We start from the raw sequence: 25714 nt of genomic DNA, 5'->3' as shown, positions 1-25714 counted from the left end.
TTATAATTTATGTAACCAGGGGTGAGATCTGTAGATTTGCGAAACTTTGGGTGGGAACATGTTCTTTTTTACTCTAAAGACAATAAAGCTAGAAGTTAAAGGTTATGACGAGGGGCCTGAACTTAGAAAATAACATGAGACAATGACTTAATAATTAAGTTTTATCTTACTCACATATTACTGGAGTCAAGTAGTCAACTTTCATGAAAACGTTTCATCCTCTGAACACTTCTCAAAGACCTTTCACTGTTGATATTTCAGGGTAACGAACAGTCCTGGAGGAGTTATTGAAGCTTGCCTTGGGTTTTGAAGAGGTTTCTAAAGAAACCATTTGAGTGTTGATATTTCAGGGTAACGAACAGTCCTAGAGTTATGGAAGCTTGTCTTGGGTTTTGAAGAGGTTGGTATGTTTGATCTGTGATTCAAAAGTAATTTTCAACAGCTAAAAAAGAATTCAAAATTTTCTGGTTTTGTTTGAGAACCATGCATATCTTCTTTGGTTTTTCTTAGAATTTAAGTTAATTACAACAGTGTTTCGTGAGAATGGCCGGAAAAGGAAAGGGGCCGGCGATTGGTATCGATCTGGGAACAACTTACTCATGTGTGGCCGTGTGGCAACACGACAGAGTGGAGATCATAGCCAATGATCAAGGGAACAGAACGACACCGTCGTATGTAGCGTTCACAGAAACAGAGCGTCTGATTGGTGAAGCTGCTATGAACCAAATCGCTAGGAACCCAATTAACACCATCATTGGTAAGCATTCTTTACCATGAATGAATGTAGTGGTAGTGTTATTTTTTCTTTAATTACAGATACTATGGGTTTGTTTTTATTGTATTGACCTTGTAGGTTATTATAGTGGAAATAATTGTGGTGAGCAAAACTTTTTACTTGTTTTTGCTTATCAATATATTATTGTGTTTAGATTTATGTTATTATATTTTTATATATATATTCATAGAAAATTTCGAAACTGTAGTATATATGAGGATTAATTCTAATTAAAGAAACTTTTGTACTTGTTCTCTTTAACTAATAAGGATCTATGTTGTTATATTGTTTATATTATATTAGTTATATTGTTTATATTATATTAGTTGGAAGAGTAATATTACACATACATCATTTTCGTACAACATTTTTCATACAACATTATGTGGCAAGATATGAGTGGTTAATTTAAAGTTAAAATTAAACTTTCACCCAATCACATCTTACCACATAATGTTGTATGAGAAATGTTGTATGAGAATGATGTATGTGTAGTATTATTCTAGTTGGAAGTGCAAAATTTTCTGGGTTCATAATATTTGTTTTTTTTTTTTTCTACGTGTTTGTATACATATTTTTTTATTATATAGTTTTCTTCAATAATTTCTAAGTCAATGTAAGATAATAAAAAACTCAACTTTTCTCAAAACTTGCTTCAAAATAAATTCCTAAAAAATTAATCCATTAATTATTTATTATCAAATATAAATCTTACATTTGTATTATTTGTTTTGTGGAGCTGTTTGTATTAATTGAATACTGATTTATTATTTTAGATGCCAAGAGGTTGATTGGTAGGAGATACAGTGACGCTTCAGTTCAAAGTGACATCAAGCTTTGGCCATTCAAAGTCACCCGTCGGCAAAGAGACAAGCCTATGATTGTTGTTAAGTACAAGGGTGAAGAGAAGTTGTTTGGTGCTGAAGAAATCTCTTCTATGGTTCTCATTAAGATGCGCGAGACTGCTGAGGCTTACCTTGGCTCAACTGTTAAGAACGCAGTTGTTACCGTTCCAGCTAACTTCAACGACTCTCAACGTCAAGCTACTATAGATGCCGGTGTTATTGCCGGACTCCATGGTATGCGTATAATCAATGAACCCACTGCTGCTGCCATTGCTTATGGTCTTAACAGGAAGGCCACCAGCATTTGTGAGAAGAATGTATTGATTTTTGATTTGGGTGGCGGTACTGTTGATGTATCTTTGCTTAATATTGAAGAGGGCATCTTTGACGTCAAGGCTACAGCAGGAGACACTCATCTTGGTGGTGAGGATTTTGATAGTAGAATGGTTAATTACTTTGTTCAGGAGTTTATGAAAAAGAACCAAAAGGATATTTGTGGAAACCCCAGAGCTCTTAGGAGATTGAGGACAGCTTGTGAGAGAGCAAAGAGGACACTTTCATCTACTGCTCAGACAACAATCGAGATTGTTTCTTTGTATGAGGGTATTGATTTCTGTTCAACCATTACTCGTGCCAGATTTGAGGAGCTTAACATGGATCTCTTTAGAAAGTGTATGGAGCTTGTTGAGAAGTGTTTGAGAGATGCTAAGAAGGACAGGAGCAGTGTCCATGATGTTGTGCTTGTTGGTGGTTCAACTAGGATTCCAAAAGTGCAACAGCTTTTGCAAGACTTCTTCAATGGAAAGGAGCTTTGCAAGTACATTAATCCGGATGAGGCTGTTGCATATGGTGCTGCTGTTCAGGCTGCCATCTTGAGTGGAGAGGGCAACGAGAAGGTGCAGGACTTGTTGCTTTTGGATGTTACCCCTCTGTCCCTTGGGTTGGAAACTGCAGGAGGTGTCATGACTGTTTTGATCCCAAGAAACACAACAGTACCCACCAAGAGGGAACAAGTATTTTCTACGTGCTCAGACAACCAACCTGGTATCTTGATTCAAGTCTATGAGGGTGAGAGAGCAAGAACCCGGGATAACAACTTGTTGGGAAAATTCGAGCTCTCTGGCATTCCTCCAGCCCCGAGAGGTGTTCCTCAGATCACTGTCTGCTTTGATATTGATGCAAATGGTATCTCAAATGTCTCAGCTGAAGACAAGATAACCGGCCAGAAGAACAAGCTCACAATCAGCATTGACAAGGGTAGGTTGTCTAAGGACGAAATAGAGAAGATGGTTCAGGAGGCTGCAAAGTACAAGGCAGAAGATGAAGAGCACAAAAAGAACGTTGAGGCCAGGAACGCTCTGGAGAATTATGCTTACAACATGAGGAACACAGTCAAGGATGAGAAGATTGGTTCCAAGCGTGCTGCAGCAGACAAGAAGAAAATTGAGGATGCCATTGACGAAGCCATTCAATGGTTAGATGGCAACCAGCTTGCTGAGGCAGATGAGTTCGATGATAAGATGAAGGAGTTGGAGAGCATCTGCGATCCACTTATTGCTAAGATGTATCAAGGTGCTGAAGCTAACATGGATAATGCCACAGCTGACGAGAGGGAAGTTGAGGATGTCATCAACGAATTCCTTCAATGGCTAGATGGCAATCAGGCTGGTGATGACGCAGATGAGTTCAAGTTGGAGTCGTGATGAGCATCTGCAATCCCAATTTTACTCAGATTTATAAAGTTGCTGGAACTTACATGGGAGGAGGCATGGATTATAACGTTCCACCAGGCAGTGGAAGTGGTGTAAGGGCAGGGAGCGGAATTGGTGCAAGGTCCTAGATTAACCGGAAGTTTATTAAATATGCGTCTGTTTTGGCTTATCTTTCGTATCAATTGTAGCGTTGCGGCCTCTATTCTCTCGGGCAACCCCCTAGATTTCTTCCATTGGCTCACAAGTGTTGAAACCAAAGACAAATACATCACAAGTAAATTATAAAATAAAGATAGAACATGATGATTTACCCTTGTTTGTTCTAATTAACGAATTACATCCAGCATTCAAACAAAATATTTTATTGAGTATCAAAACTTGACACAATTAAACCCATTAGGACCATACAAATCATTATACAAAAAACCTAAACACAACCACAAAAAGGGAACAACTTTTTAGCATGATTCCCGGCATAAATTAAAAGATGAAAACCCTAAGAGAAAATTGATCAATAAAACCAATACCGACACCAAAATTGGAAAAAGATTAAAATTTTCTATCAAATTAAATTGTTGTTTGTAAGCTTACTCAATCGTATGCATGCAAACACATAGCAATATCTCCTAGTAGAAAATCTGAAGGAAAGATAGATGATTTTTAGGTTTCATGGCTGAGGAGAAGAATGAGTAGAGCGATTCGTGTAATGAAGAAGATGAAGAGAATAGAAATGGAGAGAAAGTAGTTAAAAGTGTATTGATAATTTAATTTGAAGGTGAATGGTTTGTATTAATGAGAATGTGAAGAGATTAAACACATTCACCAACTAATTATATTAAGCTATATCTAACCAAAAATCATACTCATCCACATATCTCATATATCACTAACAGCATGTAGTCAAATGTACATAACCAACGTCATAACCAATTATATGCAGTCACATGCATCAATTTTAAAACTTCAAAAATCCTACATGGCAATCATATAGCATATACTTCAGGATTATATTGACATATAGATATAGATTTGTTGGACAATCGGCATTTACTTGAATAATATGAGGTCTATACATTAACCCCACTTGTAACCTTGATTTCTATTGAATGAAATTGCGGCTACTTGCTTGACTTCATTGATCTTTGAACTTGCAGTGGAAGAGTTTTGTTGTCGTAAATTAAAGCTAGAAATTAAGCTTCTTCCTCTCGAAGCTACCCTCTTCAGTAAGGCAACAAAAAATATTAGTTAATGAAAGACAGAATTGATTAATTGGAACAATAGTTTTCTGGTTTTCATTTAACAATTAAAAAATATTGCGTGATAGTTCATATTAATAAAACAGAACACAATAAAATCTAAGACGAGAAAAAAGAAAGGGAGATAGGATTAAAAAGTGATGAACAATGTTTTAAAAGTAAATAAAGCTAGGAATTAAAGTTTCGATGAGGAGGGACCTGAAGACAATGATTTACAGGTGGAAAGAAATAAAGTTTGTTGGTAGTGGGATTCTTCTCTGTAAAAGAAGAATACCTTCGAAAATAAGTTGCTAGTCATATCAATTTCTTTGACGTTCTATTTTCTTCTTAATTTACTTCTGATTAAAGAAATCTCTTGGAAATAATGGCTTGGAAGGAAGAGGGACCTGCGATCGGAATTGATCTAGGGACTACATGCTATTGCGTGGCAGTATGGAAGACCGACAGAGTTGAGATCATAACCAATGATCAAGGCAACAGGACGACGCCGTCTTGTGTGGCGTTTGTGATAAATGCTACTGTTATGGTATTTCAAAATACCAAATTTTAATTGCTTTGGACTGTTATGTGATTTTAATTGCTTTTGGACTGTTATGTGTTAAAAGCAATTGAAACTTTAATTGCTTATTGGACTGTTATGTGCAATTGATATTGAATATTGCTTTTTTGGACTGTTACGTATTAAAAGCAATTGAATTATTCCAAGTTATTGCAATTCAAATGGGCAGTTATGGTTTTAAAAGCAATTGATTGACTTCGGTTACAGCAAGGGAAAAGAGGCAGAATTTCAAGTATAAAAAAGGGGTGGTTTTCTCATTTGGAGGACATAATTTTTCACTTGAAAAATCTTTGTTTCTCCGTGTGTTTTAACTTTCCAGCTCTCCTTCAACACTGTTACTTTTCTTATATTGTTCTAAATCTCTTTTAGAGTGCGCACTCTAAAAGAAGATTCGTCATTGTATCTTGGAGGTCAATCCGCTGTTGAGCCTTGTTGCACCACGAAGATTCTTCCTGTAGGGGTGAAATTCTGATCTTAAGGACAGTGCTTTTGCACGCCTTGATGCTACTGTCTTGCTGCTATTTTGCAATTGTATTCATTGCTGTTTTATTGCTATTTCATTACTGTTCTCTCACTGGTCTGCTGCTGCTATTTTGCTGCCGATTTTATTAATAAATTCCAACAATCTTAAGATCAGAAATTTTTCACTGATGGACGCTGCAATTCTCACTGCCAAATCACTTCCTTGCATCTCCAAAATTGAGCCTTTTGTCGGAGCTCATTTCAAGAGGTGGCAAAAAAAAGTATTCGACTCCTTGGATGTGCTCGGTTTTGCAGAGTATCTCTCAACAGAAGAACCAAAACCTGAAGTGGACAATTTTAACAAAAAACTTGATACATGGAAGAAAGGAAATAAGGTATGTCGCCATACTATTCTCTATACATTATCAAATGAGCTTTATGATGTTTATTGCGCTTATAAGACTGCACATGAGATATGGGCAATCCTGAAAAAGAAATATGTTGTTGAGGATGCTGGATCACAAAAATATGCTATAGGAAACTTCCTAGATTTTAAAATGATAGAAGAAAAAGAGATATCCATGCAAGTCCATGACTATCATTTATTGATAAATGATTTGAAAAATGAAGAAATAATTCTTCCTAAAACTTTTGTGGCTGGTTGTTTAATTGAGAAACTTCCAGATTCATGGAGAGATTATAAGAATAGTATGAAACATAAGCGAAAGCAAATGAGCTTAGAAGATGTGATAGTACATATTAGGATTGAGGAGACGAATAGGCTTAGAGATAAAGTCGATAAGGCCAAGGAATTGACATGCAAAGCTAATGTTGTTGAAAACCAAATGGCTCCTCCTCAACCTAAGAACAAGAAACCGCAGAGTTTTAAGAACAATAGTAAGAAATTGTTTAACAACAAAAAACCCAACGCTTTCAAAAAGAAAGGACACTGTTTTGTGTGTGGGAAAACTAGACATTTTGCCAGCCAATGCAGATACAGAAAAACTGGAGACAACAAAAATCCTCCTAAAGCCAATCTGGCCGAGGGAGATGATGTTATTGCTGTTGTGGTTGTCTCACAAGTGAACATGATTGCTGAAAAGAAAGAATGGATAATTGATTCTGGGGCCACAAAGCATATTTGTGGAGATAGAAATTCTTTCTATGAATATATACCAGTGAGGGATGGAGAAGAATGTGTTTACCTTGGTGATTCCTGATTTACTCCTATTATGGGAAAGGGGAAAATTCTTCTCAAACTTACTTCTGGGAAAACCCTCTCACTGAGTAATGTTTTACATGTTCCAAACATTCGATATAATCTTGTATCTGTTTATGTATTGGGAAAGGCTGGAGTGAAAGTCTCCTTTGAGGGTGACAAAATTGTAATGTCCAAAAATGGGGCTTTTGTTGGGAAGGGGTATTGTTCTGGAGAGTTATTTAAACTCAGTGTACTTAATATTATTATGAATGAAAATGCATCTTCTTCTGCTTATGTTATTGATTCAATAGATTTATGGCATGGTAGATTAGGTCATGTGAATTATGGTTATCTGAAAAAGATGAAAGAACTTGGTTTACTATCAAATATCAATATTTTAAATATTGATAAATGTGATGTGTGTGTGGAATCTAAGTCCACTAAAAAGACTTGTAAACCAGTTCTAGAACGAGAAAATGAGCTTCTTAGTTTAATTCATAGTGATCTTGGAGATTTGAAATAAACCATGACCAGAGGAGGAAAAAAGTTTTATATAACTTTTATTGATGATTACTCTAGATTTACTAGAGTATACTTGTTGAAAAGTAAAGATGAAGCAATTAAAATGTTCTTAACTTATAAAAATGAAGTTGAAAATCAACTTAATAAGAAAATTAAAAGGTTAAGAACAGATAGAGGAGGTGAATATGAGTCAAATGACTTTGATTCTTTTTGTAGAGATCATGGTATTATACATGAGACTACACCTCCTTATTCTCCACAGTCTAATGGAGTTGCTGAAAGGAAAGAGAATACTTTAAAAGAAATGGTGAATGCTGTGTTGATTAGTTCTGGAGCACCTTTTAATTTGTGAGGGGAAGCGATGCTTTTAGCTTGTTACATACAAAACAGAATTCCTTTTAAGAAAACAGGCAAAACACCATATAAACTTTGGAAAGGTCATGTACCTAACCTGAAATATTTTAAAGTGTCGGGGTGTTTTGCTAAAGTCCTAACTCCTGAACCTAAAAGGAAAAGGTTAGGACCGAAGACTGTTGATTGTATGTTTGTAGGTTATGCTCAGAATAGTGCTGCTTATAGATTCATGGTAATAAAGCAAGAGGTTGGTTTGTATGATGCAAACACAATCATTGAATCTAAAAACGCATATTTTTTTGAGAATATTTTTCCTAAGAAAATCAATTGTGAAAAGGCTTTACTTCAAAATGAAACTTTTGAGAGTTCTCCTCAAAATGAAACTCTTCGGAATTCTTCTAAGAGCTAGAAATAAGAAGAAGTAAGAGAGTTAGAAAGGCCAAAAGTTATGGTGATGATTACTATGTCTTTCTTACAGAGGATGATCCTCAAACTTATAAGGAAGCAATGACTTCTCGAGATGCATCCCTTTGGAAAGAGGCAGTAAATAATGAAATCGAGTCCATTATGAGTAATTATACATGGGAAATAGTTAATTTGCCTCCAGGAACTAAACCAATAGGGTGCAAATGGATATTTAAAAAGAAATTAAAGACCGATGGATCAATTGAAAAATACAAGGTAAGATTGGTTGCCAAAGGTTATACACAAAAGAAAGATATAGATTATTTTGACACTTATGCTCCTGTAACAAGAATAGCATCAATTAGAGTGTTAATTGCTTTAGCTGCAATTTACAAATTACATATACATCAAATGGATGTAAAGATAGCTTTTCTTAATGGAGACCTGGATGAAGAAATTTATATAAAACAACCAAAGGGTTGTGTTATCCCAAGTAATGAGCATAAATTATGCAAACTGGTAAAGTCTCTTTATGGACTTAAACAAGCACCAAAACAATGGCATGAGAAGTTTGACCAAGTGTTACTCTCAAATGGTTATACAATTAATGATTCAGATAAATGTGTATATTCTAAATCATATGAAGACAACACTTATGTGATAATATGTCTCTATGTTGATGACATGTTAATATTTAGTGCTAATATGGATGTGATAATTAAGAATAAAAAGTTTCTTGCCTCCAATTTTGATATGAAAGACATGGGAGAGGCAAATGTTATTCTTGGAATTAATATTATTAAGATAAATGATGGTCTTAAGTTATCACAACAACACTATGTTGAAAATTTCTTAAGAAAATTTGGGTATTTAGAAAGTAAACTCGTCTCAACTCCTTATGATGGAAATACTCAACTAAAAAAAAATACACAACACAGTGTGAGTCAAAATAGATATACCCAAATCATTGGTAGTCTTATGTACTTAATGAATAGTACAAGGCCTGATATTGCTTATGTTGTCACTAGATTAAGTAGGTATACTCATAATCCTGACAAGAGTCATTAGATAGCATTAGACAGAGTTGCTAGATATTTGAAGGGCACCATTGATTATGGGCTAATGTTTGGAAGTACACCACCTGTATTAGAAGGATATTCCAATGCCAATTGGATATCAGATTCAGATGAAATAAAATCCACAAGTGGCTATATCTTTACACTTGGTGGAGGTGTTGTGTCTTGGAAGTCTTCGAAACAAACTTGCATAGCTCGATCTACCATGGAGTCTGAGCTTATCGCCTTAGAAAAGGCATGTTCTGAGGCTGAGTGGTTAAGGAATTTCTTAGCAGATCTTCCCATTGAAACTCACCCTCCTATTTTAGTATCAATCCATTGTGATTGTCAAGCCGCAATAGCGAGAGCAAAGAGCAAAATTTATAATGGGAAAAGCAGACATATCCGGATAAGACATACCATTATAAAGCAACTGCTAGAATCTGGGGTAGTGAGCCTAGATTTTGTGAAGTCAGAGTTAAATTTGGCCGATCCTCTGACTAAACCACTAAGTAGAAGGTTAGTGGAATACACGTCGAGGGGGATGGGACTTATGCCTAAACCATAAGGCAAGAGTGATGGTAACCCTACCTATGTGATTGGAGATCCCAGGAAGTAGGTTCATAAGGGTAATAACAAGTCACTTGTTGTCTTGACAAGTATTATCGAATTTTATATAGAAAGTCCTCCCTATGGCGAGATAATATTGATTGCCGTGAATAAGGTTGAGCAGAATTAATCTTAATGAAATCCATAGCCAATATAAATGGTGGTGTGAAAAACTGCAATTCACACCTTATGGAGGTTCACTTATGTGAGTGTGGAATTGGGTCGATTCCTATGAGAGCTTAGGCGGACATTTCTAGAGCACTCATGAAATCTAGGCTAGCACAGGGCCATAAAGTGCTAAACCGCAGAACAATATACAATATTGAGAATTTAGTGTGAGGAACTAATCCTCTGAATTACATAAATAAATTTTTGGTTCATTGAAACTCAGTTTCACCAAATTTTTGTAACTCACGTTTAGTTACTCAATGATTAGTTCATAGTCTGAAAGGCATCAACTCATAAATATTAAATTCTATAATCAGTGGTGATTGGTTATTTTGAAATATGTGGGGGATTGTGATAAATGCTGCTGTTATGGTATTTCAAAATACCAAATTTTAATTGCTTTTGGACTGTTATGTGTTAAAAGCAATTGAAACCTTAATTGCTTATTGGACTGTTATGTGCAAATGATATTGAATATTGCTTTTTTGGACGTATTAAAAACAATTGAAACCTTAATTGCTTATTGGATTGTTATGTGCAATTGATATTGAATATTGCTTTTTTGGACGTATTAAAAACAATTGAATTATTCCAAGTTATTGCAATTCAAATGGGCAGTTATGGTTTTAAAAGCAATTGATTGACTTCGGTTATAGTAAGGGAAAACGGGCAGAATTTCAATTATAAAAAGGGGGTGGTTTTCTTATTTGGAGGACATAATTTTTCACTTGAAAAATCTTTGTTTCTCTGCGCGTTTTAACTTTCCAGCTCTCCTTCACCACTGTTACTTTTCTTATATTGTTCTAAATCTTCTTTTAGAGTGATTCGTCATTGTATCCTGGAGGTCAATCCGCTATTGAGCCTTGTTGCACCATGAAGATTCTTCTAATAGGGGTGGAATTCTGATCTTAAGGACAGTGCTTTTGCACACCTTGACGCTGCTGTCTTGCTGCTATTTCACTGCTGTGTTCATTGCTATTTCACTGCTGTTTCATTACTGTTCTTTCACTGGTTTGCTGCTGCTGTTTTGCTGCCGATTTTATTAATAAATTCCAACAGCGTTTACTGATAAGGAACGTTTTATCGGTGAGCCTGCAAAGAACCAGGTTGACATGAATCCCTGTAACACCGTTTACGGCAAGTATTTTTATACTTTCTTTGGTTTGATTTCATTAAATAGGTTTATTTTTGGTAAGGAAATGTACTTGAAATTGACCTTCATTTAGTTATAATGTTTCATTCTACGATACATGTTAATCATTGTAGATGCAAAAAGGTTGATTGGAAGAAGATTCGAAGAGGAGTCAGTCCAGAGAGATATGCAATTATGGCCTTTCAAGGTCGCTGCTACTGATGATGGAAAACCAATGATTCTGATTAACAACAAAGGTGAAGAAGAGCAGTTGGCTCCTGAGTTTGTCTCTTCTATGGTACTTTCCAAGATGCGGCAGGTTGCCGAAGATTATCATGGTACAACGGTGAAGAATGCAGTTATCACTGTTCTGCTTATTTCAATGACTCCCAACGTCAAGCCACCAAAGTTGCTACTGAAATTGCTGGACCAAATGTTATGAAAATCATCAATGAACCCACTGCTGCAGTCATTGCTGATGGTCTCAACAAAAAGAACTCCAATTATGGGGAAAGAAATATATTGATTTTTTATCTTGGTGTTTTTGATGTGTCTTTGCTTACCATTGATAATGATATCTTCATAGTGAAGGCAATCGCTAGAGACCCATATTGGTGGTGGCGATTTTGATAACAACATGATAAATCACTTAGTAAAGTAGTTTAAGCGAAAGTACAAACAAGATATTGGTGAAAATCCTCGAGCTCTTCAAAGATTGAGAACTGCTTGTGAGAGGGCGAAGAGGACTCTCATTCACAACAGAGACTACTATTCAGATTGATTGTTTCTTTAATGGTATTGGCTTCTATTCAAATATTAGTCGCGCCAACTTTGAGGAGCTCAATATGGATCTCTTTAGGAAGTGTCTGGAGCCGGTTGAGAAATGCTTGAGTGAGGCTGAGATGAACAAAAAGAGTGTCCATGATGTAGTCCTTGTTGGTGGTTCTACGAGGATTCCGAAAGTGCAGCAGCTATTGCCAGATTTTTTCAATGGAAAGACACTTTGCAAGGACATTAACGCAGATGAGGCAGTTGCCTACGGTGCTGCTATTCAGGCTCTTTTATTGAGAGGTCAGGGTAATAGAAGGTGAAGGATCTTATTCTCTTGGACGCTATCCCTCTATCCCTTGGCATAAGACTCGAGGGTGGCGACATGTCTGTTATAATCCCTAGAAACACCGCAATTCCCACTAAGAAGGAAAAGATATTCACCACCTCCATCGACTACCAAACTAACATTCAGATTAAGGTTTATGAGGGTGAGAGACCAAGAACTAGAGATAACAACCTGCTGGGTAGTTTCAAATTCTCTGGCATACCTCCAGCTCCCAGAGGGGCTTTTCAGTTGAATGAGTGCTTTGAAATTGATGCTAATGGAATCTTGAATGTCTCAGCTGAGGATAAAACCACTGGTCGTATTGAAAATATCACTATCACAAATGAGAATGGGAGGCTGTCCAAGGCTGAGATTGTGGGGATGATTAAGGAGGCTGAGAAGTACAAGAGTACAAGAAGAAGGCCGACACCAAGCGTGCCTTGGAAAACTTTGCCTACAAAATTCGTAACAGAGTCAAATATGAAAAGAATTTCAGTTCGCAACTTGACTCTACTGACATGAAGAAGATAGAGAAAGCCGTTGGGCTTGCCATCGATTGGCTCGATGACACCGAGGAGCTTGTTGAGGCATATATTTACCAGCACAAGATGGAGGAGCTTGAGAGAATCTGCAATCCCATTATTAGAAATATTTGAAAGCGTGGGAGATTAAGTGAAGCAATGTTCTACTGATAGGTTGATCGTACTTTTTGTCGAATCGTTATTATTCTAATTTGATATTAAAATTTCAAGTTTATAATATTATATAATCTGAATCATTAAATAATGTTCATGTTGTTGAAAATAATTGATGCTCAAATTGTTGATTATCCATTTGTTTGTGCTCTAAGTATATTCTATCACGCTTAATGACTAATTTTTATAGTAATAAAAGCTCATTCGTCTTAGAAAAATTGAAAGTTAACTCAGATGAATAAGAATCGGAATCCATCCCTTCAAACAAATATTTAATTCACACTCGTATATGCATACTTTGATTCTTTTATTGGGCATAAAAAGAATTAATTGTGGATACAACGGATCAATTATAAAAGAAAATAATATTTATTTAGTTGTTATTTACATATCATGGATTGGAGTACATTTTACATGGCAGCTCTTAGAGCATCTCCTCATTGGCTTGGCCTCGGATTGAAGTGATTGACCAGCAACCAAAATGATTGAGAGAGAGAGAGAGAAACTGTGTGAATGATAATCCAATGGTAGATGTTTCAAGGAGTAAGACATACCGGAAGGCAATTTCCAGGGGACCCACCAATTAGTGTTTTCATGGACAACACACGTGTAGTCATTGCTTCCAAGCCCCAAAGGCAAACTCATGTTTTTTATGTTCTCCGAGCTAGTTAATGAAATTTTACAACAATGGTTTGCCTTCAAATCTCTCTGGTGGTGCTGAAATTGTAATGGCATCTTACTGTTCTGAACTCATATTCCTTACCAATCATGTCACAAAGTGCTAAACACAACGAATATGTGAACTCCTTAGGCCTTATTTCTTGAAGAAAAAATCTATTTACTAGTTTCCAATATGTCAAGTAAAGGAAAACTTAGACATAAAATAATCTAAAATGATATCAGCTTTACCTTTCTAAAGATTTTTTATTTTTCTTTTACTTTTATTGTACAATTTCCATAAACCCTTCAAAAATTATAAACCAAGAGTAGTGTGCATGTTTCTTTTCATCTTCTTCATGATAACATTTCTTACTTTCTCCATGTTAGTAATATGTATTGAATATAAGTTTGACAGTACACTTGAGGAGCTACATTACTTAAATAAAAAAAATAAAAAAAATCTCAAGTCAGTTTCCGCATTTAAGAGCATTTATAATTTTGATCGCCTGAGATTGTTGGCTGCATTAATTAATTTGTCGGGCAATCGACATTTACTTGAATAATATGAGGTTTATACGTTAACCCCACTCGTAACCTTGATTTCTATTAAATGAAATTCCGGCTACTTGCTTGACTTCTTTGATTTTTGAGCTTGCAGTGGAAGAGTTTTGTTGTCGTAAATTAATTTAGGCTTTTAGCCCACTTAATCTACATCGTTTATCAATAAGTTCCGCGATATCTACACGGTTGTCATTGTCATATGCATTAATTAATTAATTGACAATGTCTAAAATTGAAATTGCAGGTATGAATTCAATTCAGATTTTTTGTGGGATGATTTCAATTAATTCATGATAATCATCAATATGAAATTAAGCTTCTTCCTCATGAAGCTACCCTCTTCAATAAGGCGAAAAAAAAAAGCAAAGTAAATCATTTCTTTTAACTCCTATATTTGAAATTTTACTAAAACACCCCAATCATATAAAACTTTAATTTATAGCAAAATCACCTGCACCCACTCCAAGCCACTGTCGACAACCAACACCACTACTAACCAGCACCGACAGTCAATGGAATGACACATGACTAGCTGTATATGGCTGATCATGTGCCGACAAAACCGAAAATGGCCATGGATCAGAAATACATGGCTGAAAAACTGTCAAATCTATGGCTGTGAAATGGCACGGCCAAAGATCTGGCCATTTCATGGCCACATATCTAGCTGTGAAACGACCATAGAAACACTAGATTTGGCCATTTTCAGCCATGGATCACAGATCCATGGCTGGAAAAGGCCTTACCAGTGCATGACTGGCCAGATCCCGCCGGTTGTGCACCATTACGATAATTGACGCTAGTGGCCGACGGTGGTCTTGGGTGATTAGGGGTATTTTGTTAACTTTTAAACTTTTTGTGGCTGTAGTGTTTTAGCTAATTTCTCAAATGTATAGGGGTTGGGTAATTGTTATTTGATAGACATTTGAGGGCAATTGTGTCTAAAATAGTTTTTAATTTATGGCAAAATGGGTAGAAAGATCATATTATCCCGGTAATGTTTTAATAACACCCTTTTGTAAGGTAATGAGATTATCTTCCACATTACCAACAGTAAACATTATTTATAATAAAAGATTCTCGAAATATGTTACTACTTGCAAACCATATACAAGAATCTTGCAAAATAAATAAATATTACCCCCGTTATCTTATTTACCTCCGATCAAAACGGCTTCTTAATATACAATTTTATACAATTTCCATAAACCCTTCAAAAATTATAAACCAAGAGTAGTGTGCATGTTTCTTTTCATCTTGTTCATGATAACATTTCTTGCTTTCTCCATGTAAGTAATATGTATTGAATATAAGTTTTACAGCACACTTGTGGAGCTACATTAATTTAATAATAATAAAAAAAAAATCTCATATCAGTTTCCATGCATTTAAGAGCATGTATAATTTTGATCGCCTGAGATTGTTAGCTGCATTAATTAATTTGTTGGACAGTCGACATTTACTTGAATAATATGAGGTGTATACATTAACCCCACTTGTAACCTTGATTTTTATTGAATGAAATTGCCAATGGTGTTTAAAAAATATGCAAAAACTGAACTGAAAAACTAATTAACCGAAATAATGGTTTAGTTACGATTCGAAAAATTTTAAAAACTGAATTTCTGTATTTTTATTTTTGTTATATATATATTAAATAAAAAATAATAATATTATATATTATATATTAAATAAAAAATAATAATATTTTTAATGTATTGTTAATAGTATTCCATGGATATGTATCATGTATAAATGTTTAATTTTTATTTGAATATGTATTATTTTTATTTATAATTTAATTTAGAAAAAAATAAGTTTTATAAAAAAAAAGGAAAACCAGTTCAACTCTCTAAACCGGTTTGGTTTTGGTTAGGAAATTTTTTCAAACCGAAAAACTAATTCGGTTAAAAAAAAAACAGTTAATGGTTAACCGCTTTCCAACCCCCTAAAAATTGTGGCTACTTGCTTGACTTCATTGATTTTTGAGCTTGCAGTGGAAGAATTTTGTTGTTGTAAATTAATTTAGGCTTTTAGCCCACTAAATTTACATCATTTATCAATAAGTTCCACGACATCTACACGGTTGTCTTTGTCATATGCATTAATTAATTAATTGACAATGTCTAAAACTGAAATTGCAGGTATGAATTCAATTCAGATTTTTTGTGGGATGATTTCAATTAATTCATGATAATCATCAATATGAAATTAAGCTTCTTCCTCTGGAAGCTACGCTTTTCAATAAGGCAACAAAAAAGCAAAGTAAAAATGTCCTACTCAAAGGAATGAATGACGCTGTACTATACTATATGATCATACGAGACAGTTTGAATCCGACGATTAATTAAAGCTTTCGCACTCTTACATTTAATTCAACCATTTCTATATATCAGTCTTATTTATATTTTTGGAGAATTACCATGATATGACCTCTTCAATAATACATTATGTTGAAAATTAACGCCAAAACACACAAATAATGAAACAGAAAAATAAAGAAAATACACAGCAAATGACTGCAATTCACTCTTTCTCTCCTCTCTCTTTAAGTGTTTTTCATATTAGGTTTTTCTCACTATTACAATACATAATAGTAATCTCTGAGTAGATCAGCGTATGCAGATAACAATAATATTATGCTTACTCACGAATTTATTAAACATCTTATTAATATGTGTAAATATAAAATATAATACGGGTACCATAAGCATAGTACGGACACCATATGTAATTTTAACAAAAGTGAGTGAGACGATTAGTAATTTCGTGAGTAAACAAAACATTATTGATGAAGATAATCCTTGCAAAGTATAAACCACATCCAACACATGTAAATATTTACCGAGTGATGAGTTTGACTAAACAAAGAAATATAGATGGATGGGTGAAACAAGTATTATTAATTGGAATAATAGTTTTCTGGTTTTTATTTAACAGTTAAAAAATATTGCGTGATAGTTCATGTTAATAAAACAAAACACAATAAAATCTAGAGCATTTTTAGTACCAAACGAGAAAAAGAAAGGGAGATAGGATTAAAAAGTGATGAACAATGTTCTAAAAGTAAATAAAGCTAGAAATTAAGGTTTCGATGAGGAGGGGCCTGAAGACATAATGATTTTAGAGGTAAAAAGAAATAAAAGTTTGCTGTAGCGGGATTCTTCTCGGTAAAAGAAGAATACCTTCGGAAATAAGTTGGTGGTCATATCAATTTCCTCGGCACAGTTTTTAATGATAGATAAGTACACTTAAAACGACTGAAGTGCACGCGATTCATCGAGTACTTAATGAAGAAGTAATATCCTAACATCTATATAGATTGAGCCCGTCACTTAAACAGAATTACCCAGCCATTAGAAATACAAATTTCTTTGACGTTCTATTTCTTCTTAATTTTCTTCTGATTAAAGAGCAATCTCTTAGAAATAATGGCTGCAAGGGAAGAGGGACCTGCAATCGGAATTGATCTAGGGACTACATACTCATGCGTGGCTATGTGGAAGAATGACAGAGTGGAGATCATAGCCAATGATCAAGGTAACAGGACGACGCCGTCTTATGTGGCGTTTACTGATAAGGAGCGATTTATTGGTGACGCTGCAAAGAACCAGGTTGACGTGAACCCCAACAACACCGTTTATGGTAAGACCTTTTACATTTTCCCTGGTTTAGTTTTATTGAATTAGAATAAGATAGTAGTTTTATTTTCATCGTCAACATGAATTTAACCTTTATATTGTTATAATGCTTCATCCTACAATGTACTTTATCATTGTAGATGCAAAGAGGTTGATCGGTAGAAGATTCAATGATGAATCAGTCCAGAGAGATATGAAGTTATGGCCTTTCAAGGTCGTTGATGGAGATGGTGGAAAGCCAATGATTGTGATCAAAAGCAAGGGGGAAGAGAAGCAGTTGGCTCCTGAATTAGTTTCTTCCATGATACTTTCCAAAATGCGTCAGATTGCCGAAGATTTTCATGGTTCAACGGTGAAGAATGCAGTTATCACGGTTCCTGCCTATTTCAATGACTCCCAGCGTCAAGCCACCAAGGATGCTGGTGAAATTGCTGGACTAAATGTTATGAAAATCATCAATGAACCCACCGCTGCAGCCATTGCTTATGGTCTCGACAAGAAGAATTCCGGTGCCGGTGAAAGAAATGTTTTGATTTTCGATCTTGGGGGCGGTACTTTTGATGTGTCTTTGCTTACCATTGATAAAGATACCTTTCAAGTGAAGGCCATTGCTGGAGACACCCATCTCGGTGGTGAGGATTTTGATAACAACCTGGTAGATCACTTTGTTAAGGAGTTCAGGCAGAAGTATAAGAAAGACGTCAGTCAAAAACCTAGAGCTCTCCAGAGACTGAGATCTGCGTGCGAGAGGGCCAAGAGGACTCTTTCATTCACTTCTCAAACTTCAATTCATGTTGATTATTTGGTTCAGGGAATTGATTTCCATTCAAATATTAGCCGTACCAAATTCGAGGAGCTCAACATGGATCTCTTCAGCAAGTGTATTACACAGGTTGAGAATTGTTTGAGGGATGCTAAGATGGACAAGAATAGTGTCCATGATATAGTCCTTGTTGGCGGTTCAACCAGGATTCCGAAAGTGCAGCAGCTATTGAAAGACTTCTTCAATGGAAAAAACCTTTGTAAAAACATTAACCCAGATGAATCTGTTGCTTACGGTGCTGCAATTCAGGCTGCCCTATTGAGTGGTCAGGGTAATGAGACTATGCAGGGACTCGTCCTCACGGACGTTACCCCTCTTTCTCTTGGAGTTGAAGTTGGAGGTTGTATCATGTCTGTTCTAATCCCAAGGAACACTACAATCCCCACAAAGAAAGAAAAGGTGTTCTCAACATGCGCAGATTTTCAATCTGTAGTCAGGATCGACGTTTATGAGGGTGAGAGAGCAAGAACTATGGATAACAATTTTTTGGGAAGAGTCAGTCTCTTCGGTATTCTACCCGCTCCAAGGGGTTTTCCTCAGATCAATGTCTGCTTCGAAATTGATGAAAATGGAATCCTGAATGTCTCAGCTGAGGACAAGACCACTGGCATGACGAGCAAGATTACAATCACCAGTGATAAGGGAAGGATGTCTAGGGATGAAATTGAGAAGATGGTTAAGGAGGCAGAGAAGTACGAGGCTGAAGATAAAGAGTATAAAAAGAAAGTTGAGGCCAAGCTTTCTTTGGAGGGTTATGTCAGCCATATGAGGCACATTGTCAAGTCTGAGAAGATAACATCTAAGCTCCCTGCTGGTAAGAAGAAGAAGATTTTGGGTGATATTAATCGTGTCATTGAGTGGCTTAATGAAAGAGACGAAGTTGTTGAGGCAAACATTTACGAGGACAAGAAGCAGGAGCTTGAAATAATTTGCCGCCCAGTTTTTGAAATTCTTTCGGAAGACGATGGTGACATTGAAGTTGGCATTGATGATGAAGCTTTCCTGAGTTATGCCATGGGTGGTGTCAAGATTGAGGATGTTGACTAAGCTTTTTCTAAGTGTTTTCAATGTGCTAGGCAGAAGCGTATCTGCGTACTCATGTTTCATGGTTACGTTGATTAGAACATATGATTGTATTTTTCTTTCCTTTATAATTTCTGTAAGTATCTTTTTATGAATAGTATCTAGACTTGCTTTACACTTATGAGTTTATTTGGGTAATTATCCACTTAAGTTTACGCTAAGCACATTTAAATTTGATGGCACGTAACGTAACAACCTCTAGGCCGAACCAAACATTAGTTATAACAATTTCAACCTACAAAACATAACAATAATATATTCTAATATCATATCTTCATACATTACATGCACCTTAATCTAAAATATTATTTAAAAGTAGTATTATCTAATCTGCTTTAATGTAATATGTGTATAGGCAAAAAATCACGTTGAAAACCCAAGCCTGAGCCTTCAATCTAGCAAACAAAGTCCAAGGACCAAGTCAGATGCAGGCCCAAGACAAGAGTCCAGTAAACGAGTTCCAAGGACCAAAACAAGTCAGGGCCCAACATACAAGGCCCAACATCCATATCGAGCGGACCTAGACCCACGGATCAAACCAAGGTCCTGAACTACCTTATTTAGACAGAATCAACCAAAATCGCCTCCTGATGTCTCGGAAATGCATCCTGATATCTCGAAACTGCATCCTAGTATCTTGAAACCGCCTCACAACAATATTGAGGGCCTAATACCCACCTTCATGTTGAATTTAAGTGTAATAATAAGGTATATTAACCTTTCTTATAATTTTTTAGTAGGCTTTGACTAACATTTTGATGTTCTTCCATAGAAAAATCCACTCACTTTAGACCTAAGCTTTAACACGATCTAGTGATATATCCCTATTTTACCACCATTTACATATACCTTTTTATCTTCAAATCCTTGTTCTTGAATTCTTTTTTTTTTTTTTTTTTTTTTTGGAATAAAATGAGATTTAATATCTCAAATATGATGTTATATAAGGATGATTTTAATGAAACTAATATCAGGACGTTTTCATTAGAGAATTATCTTATAAATTTAATATACATCGTTTGCGCAAATAAAAAAATATATATATAAATTGAGACTAAAAATCTCAATTATTATGCTAAAATAGACTAAATCTTAGAAGAGGCAAAACTTTTCTTCTCTCTTTTTGGAATCCAATGAAGAAATCAGATTTAATAAAGAAACTCGAACCAAATTATCAACCCATACACACCCCTAAGTCAAGGTTTGCTCAAAAATGTCATCCTTGATCTTAATGCTCCTTAGAAAATGTTGAACTTAACTAACTACAAGAAAAAAAGTTGAACTAGTTCATGATAAAAATTGTATTGGACCAGTATGCCTATACTTTTCTTCCACACCTACGTTAACTTGGAAAAGAAATCTTCACAATTATTGTGTATCCCATATTCTAATTTACAAGTCTTGAACCAAATTGTCATCCCTATTCCTAACGTGCCCACTACTCTTGAAGAATGAGAACTAAAGACATAGACCCAAAACAGTAAGTCTTTGTAGTAGACCTGTCTGTTTATGTCTAAGTTGCCCAAATTGTCATCCCTGTCTACAACTCTTAGAAAAGTTGAACTTGACTAACCACAGGAAAACTTGTTTTTAGTTTGTGGAAAAATTTGTACTTAGACCAATTATGCCTATGCATTACTCCATTTCATACGTCTATGTTGGAAAGGAAAAATCTTTACAATTATTGTAATATTCTATGCTCTAATTTCCATTAATTTAAAAATGAAATTATATCGAGTCGATAAATTTCCAAGTTTTCTGAAAAACCAAGACCATTTGAAGTGGTCAGACTTGTCTCACAACAATATCGAGGGTCTAATACCCACCTCCATATTGAGCATAAATGTAATAATTAGGTATGTTAACCTTTCTTATAAATTTTAAACAAGCTTTAACCAATATTTTGACGTTCTTCCATAAAAAATCTACTCACTTTAGACCTAAGCTTTAACATAATCTAGGGATATATCCTAATTTTACCACAATTTACATATACCCCTTTTATCTTCCAAGTCCTTGATCTATTGAACAACAATCTTAGTGGAGTTCTTCCTCAATGTTTGGAGAACTTGGGTAATTCTTTGGTAGTATTGAATCTCCAAAACAACTTAATTTACGGTCAAATTCCTCAAAAATTTGCAAAAATCATAGTTATTGCACATAAATATCTTAACCAATTACATTGGCAAGTACCAAGATCATTAGCTAAAATGGTAGAGTTTCTTGATTTAGGAAACAACCTTATACATGACATTTTTCCTCAAATGTGCAGGTACCTGTGGCATGTTATATAGGAAAAATTCTATACAAACTCAACGTGTTCTTCACCCTTGAAATAATTGTACTTAGAGTAACTACAGCTAGGTTGTAATTTCCAATTTTCCACAGTGAATAGAGAGTGACCTTTTGGTCTTTGTATGGAAAGATTTTGGAAAAGTTGGACATGTCTAGATTGTGTAAGGAAAATGCTATCCTTACTCACTTCTCTTACTCACTTTTGTTAAAATGAGATATAGTACTCATACTATGCGTATAGTATCTATACTATGTTATATATTTACAAAAGTGAGTAAGAGAAGTGAGTAAGGCTAGCATTACTCATTGTGTAATTGTCATCCCTAATCTTAATGTGTCCACCACTCTTGGCTTCAAGAACTGCACTTGAATGGAAGCTAAATAATTTTATATTAACAATGGGAGGAGTGTATGTATAAATCTTTTATTTCTTGTCTAGTAATTTTTTTATAAAGGATAAAAAAAATAGTAATTCACTCCTTAATATTAAAAAATATAAAATTCATTACTTTATAATGTCAGTTAGCCTTCCAGTAAATCGAGTTTAGCTAAAAAATGTTGAAGTTATTATATATAGAAGGGTTAATAGGTAATTAACAAATATAGACAAGACAGTTTGAATCCGACAACTAATATTATGCTTTCCCACTCTTATATTTAATTCAAACATTTCTATATATCACTCTTATTTATATTTTTGTATAATTATTATGATATGACCTCTTCAATAATCCATGTAAATATTTTCAAGTAATGAATTTGACGAAACAAAGAAATATAAATGGATGGGTGAAACAGAGTATTATTGTTTTCAGTGACATTTTTCTTCCCACTATATCCTATTATAGTTTGGAGATAAATTTAACAAAGATTTAAAATCTGAAGTTTGTCCAATTTAATTAGTAAACAAATTTGGCTACACATAATTATTTTTTAATGAATTAGTTAGCTGAGGTGGGCTGTTTCCTAAATTTTTATTTTAAATTATTTTGAAATACAAATATTAGTTAATGAAAGACAGAATTGATTAATTGGAACAATAGTTTTCTGGTTTTTATTTAACAATTAAAAAATATTGCGTGATAGTTCATATTAATAAAACAAAACATAATAAAATCTAAGACAAGAAAAAAGAAAGGGAGATAGGATTAAAAAGTAAATAAAGGTAGAAATCAGGAGGGGCCTGAAGAAAATGATTTTACAGGTGGACAGGCCGGCTTAAGGGGTAGGCAAGTGCGGGGGTAGGCAGGTGAGGCACCTGCCTAGGGCCCCAAAAAAATGGGGGCCCAAATTTTTTATAAATTTTTTTTTTTTTTAAATATCTTACAAAAATAAAAACGATTTATAATTTCTTATCTAAGCCAAGGGGCCTCCAAAAAAAAGTAAAAAAAGATTATAAACTTTTTCATATATTCCCATCCAAAGTTTAACAAAATGGCAAGTTTATACTTCTAGTTTTATATATTCTAGTTTATACCCTTAAATTAACATATTGAATCTCTTTTAACAATGGAAGACTAAAATAGTCATTTACATATCTCAAATTATTCATCCCCAATTCAATTCCAAAATTTGATATTCATATAAATCATCTCCAACCCTCTTCTGCCGCCAGTGATCTGGAGTTGATTTCGGTCAATTTTGGTTCCGGTCGATTTTCTCACCAAAATCGACCGAAATCATCATTTTATCATTTCCCAACCTTGATAGCCCTCGATTTGACTAATTTTTGATGAATCTCGCAACCTAACTCCACCACACGGCAACCATTTCCAATCTTTTTGGCATGTACCTGACATTGTTGGCCTTCCCCGACACCACCGTCTTCCTCCCCTCAACCGTCTCACTAAAACCCCTATCATACCTTATCCGTTTACTCTGTCAATCGTCGGCCATCGATACCTTTTGGGTCGTGACTTCTCAAGCATTTTCTTATCAATCTTGGCATTGGAAATCATACATTTCACGACCTATTACTTCTCTAACATCTACTCTCCGATACCCCCCACCAACTTAACCTTGTTAGCCTGTCGATTGCTGTTCACCTCTCCTAGTGATTTTTCATCTCAAAAGGTAAAAAAAAAAAAAAAAAAAAAAATGAAATAATTTTTTTAATAATACTTATATTATTAGAGGGTACCAAAGTAACTCCTGTTTAGGGTCATAAATATTCTAGAGACAGTCCTCTAGAGACAGTCCTGCATGTGGAAAGGAATAAAGTTAGTTGTAGTGGGATTCTTCTCCGTAAAAGAAGAATACCTTTCGGAAATAAGTTGCAAGTCATATCAATTTCCTGACACAGTCGCTTTAAATATAACGATGACTGAAGTGCACGCGATTCGTTAAGTATTTAATCAAGAAGTAATGTCCTAGTGTCTATATATACTGAGCCCGTCACTTAAACAGAATTACACAGTTTTTCAGAAATACAATTTTCTTTGATGTCCTATTTTCTTCTGATTAAAGAGTAAATTCTTAGAAATAATGGCTGCAAAGGAAGAGGGACCAGCGATCGGATTTGATCTAGGGACTACATACTCTTGCGTGGCAGTATGGAAGAATGATAGAGTTGAGATCATAACCAATGAGCAAGGCAACAGGACGACGCCGTCTTGTGTGGCCTTTACCGATAAGGAACGTTTTATCTTTGAGCCTGTAAAGAACCAAGTTTACATGAATCCCTGTAACACCGTTTACGGTAAGTATTTTTATACTTTCTCTGATTTGATTTCATTAAATATGTTTATTTTTGGTAAGGAAATGTACTTGAAATTAACTTTCATTTAGTTATATTGTTTCATTCTACGACACATGTTAATCATTGTAGATGCAAAAAGGTTGATTGGAAGAAGATTCGAAGAAGAGTCAGTCCACGGAGATATGCAGTTATGGCCTTTCAAGGTCGTGGAAAGCCAATGATTCTGATTAACAACGAAGGTGAAGAGAAGCAGTTGGCTCCTGAGTTTGTCTCTTCTATGGTACTTTCCAAGATGCGGCGCCGAAGATTATCATGGTACAACGGTAAAGAATGCAGTTATCACTGTTCCTGCTTATTTCAATAACTCCCAACGTCAAGCCACCAAGGTTGCTGGTGAAATTGCTGGACTAAATGTTATGAAAATCATCAATGAACCCACTGCTGCAGCCATTGCTTATGGTCTCGACAAGAAGGACTCCATTTGGGGAAAGAAATATATTGATTTTGATCTTGATGGTGGTACTTTTGATGTGTCTTTGCTTACCATTGATAATGATATCTTTAAAGTGAAGGCAACCGCTGGAGACACCCATCTTGGTGGGGGAGATTTTGATAACAAATGGTATCACTTTGTAAAGGGTTTAGGGAAAGTACAAACGTGGTGGAGATTTGATAACAACATGGTAATCACTTTGTAAAGGAGTTTAAGCGAAAGTACAAACAAGATATCAGTGGAAATCCTCGAGCTCTTCAAAGATTGAGAACTGCTTGTGAAAGGGCGGAAGAGGACTCTTTCATTCACAACTGAGACATACTGTTCAGATTGATTCTTTCTTTAATGGTATTAACTTCTATTCAAATATTAGTCGCGCCAAATTTGAGGAGCTCAATATGGATCTCTCAGGAAGTGTCTGGAGCCGGTTGAAAATGTTTGAATGATGCTGAGATGAAAAAATGAGTGTCCATGATGTAGTTGTTGTGGTGGTTCTACAAGGATTCCGAAAGTGCAGCAGCTATTGCAAGATTTTTCAATGGAAAGACACTTTGCAAGGACATAACGCAGATGAGGCAGTTGCCTACGGTGCAGCTATTCAGGTCTTTTATTGA

The 25714-nt window shown here is 35.1% G+C and overlaps 1 protein-coding gene and 2 pseudogenes across 1 annotated transcript; all 3 read left to right on the top strand.

Moving 5' to 3' along the window:
• Window positions 1-543: 543 nt before the first annotated feature.
• LOC116117757 lies at window positions 544-12807 on the top strand (annotated as a pseudogene).
• Window positions 12808-17434: 4627 nt separating this feature from the next.
• Window positions 17435-19705, top strand: LOC116117772 (probable mediator of RNA polymerase II transcription subunit 37e). The gene is made up of 2 exons (XM_031403796.1): window positions 17435-17712; window positions 17849-19705. The coding sequence occupies exons 1-2, from the start codon at window positions 17499-17501 to the stop codon at window positions 19576-19578; spliced, it is 1944 nt and encodes a 647-aa protein (XP_031259656.1). The 5' UTR covers window positions 17435-17498; the 3' UTR covers window positions 19579-19705.
• Window positions 19706-24393: 4688 nt separating this feature from the next.
• Window positions 24394-25714, top strand: LOC116117702 (annotated as a pseudogene).

Source organism: Pistacia vera, unplaced genomic scaffold, assembly GCF_008641045.1.
Source record: "Pistacia vera cultivar Batoury unplaced genomic scaffold, PisVer_v2 Contig820, whole genome shotgun sequence".
Lineage (NCBI taxonomy): Eukaryota > Viridiplantae > Streptophyta > Magnoliopsida > Sapindales > Anacardiaceae > Pistacia > Pistacia vera.
The sequence above is the reverse complement of the archived record's forward strand: the minus strand, read 5'-3'. Positions and strand labels throughout refer to the sequence as shown.

Coding starts and splice junctions, on each gene's coding strand:
- LOC116117772 (XM_031403796.1), top strand. CDS start 17,499: ATGGCTGCAAGGGAAGAGGGACCTGCAATCGGAATTGATCTAGGGACT. Junction 17,713..17,848: donor CCCCAACAACACCGTTTATG/GTAAGACCTTTT, acceptor TTATCATTGTAG/ATGCAAAGAGGTTGATCGGT.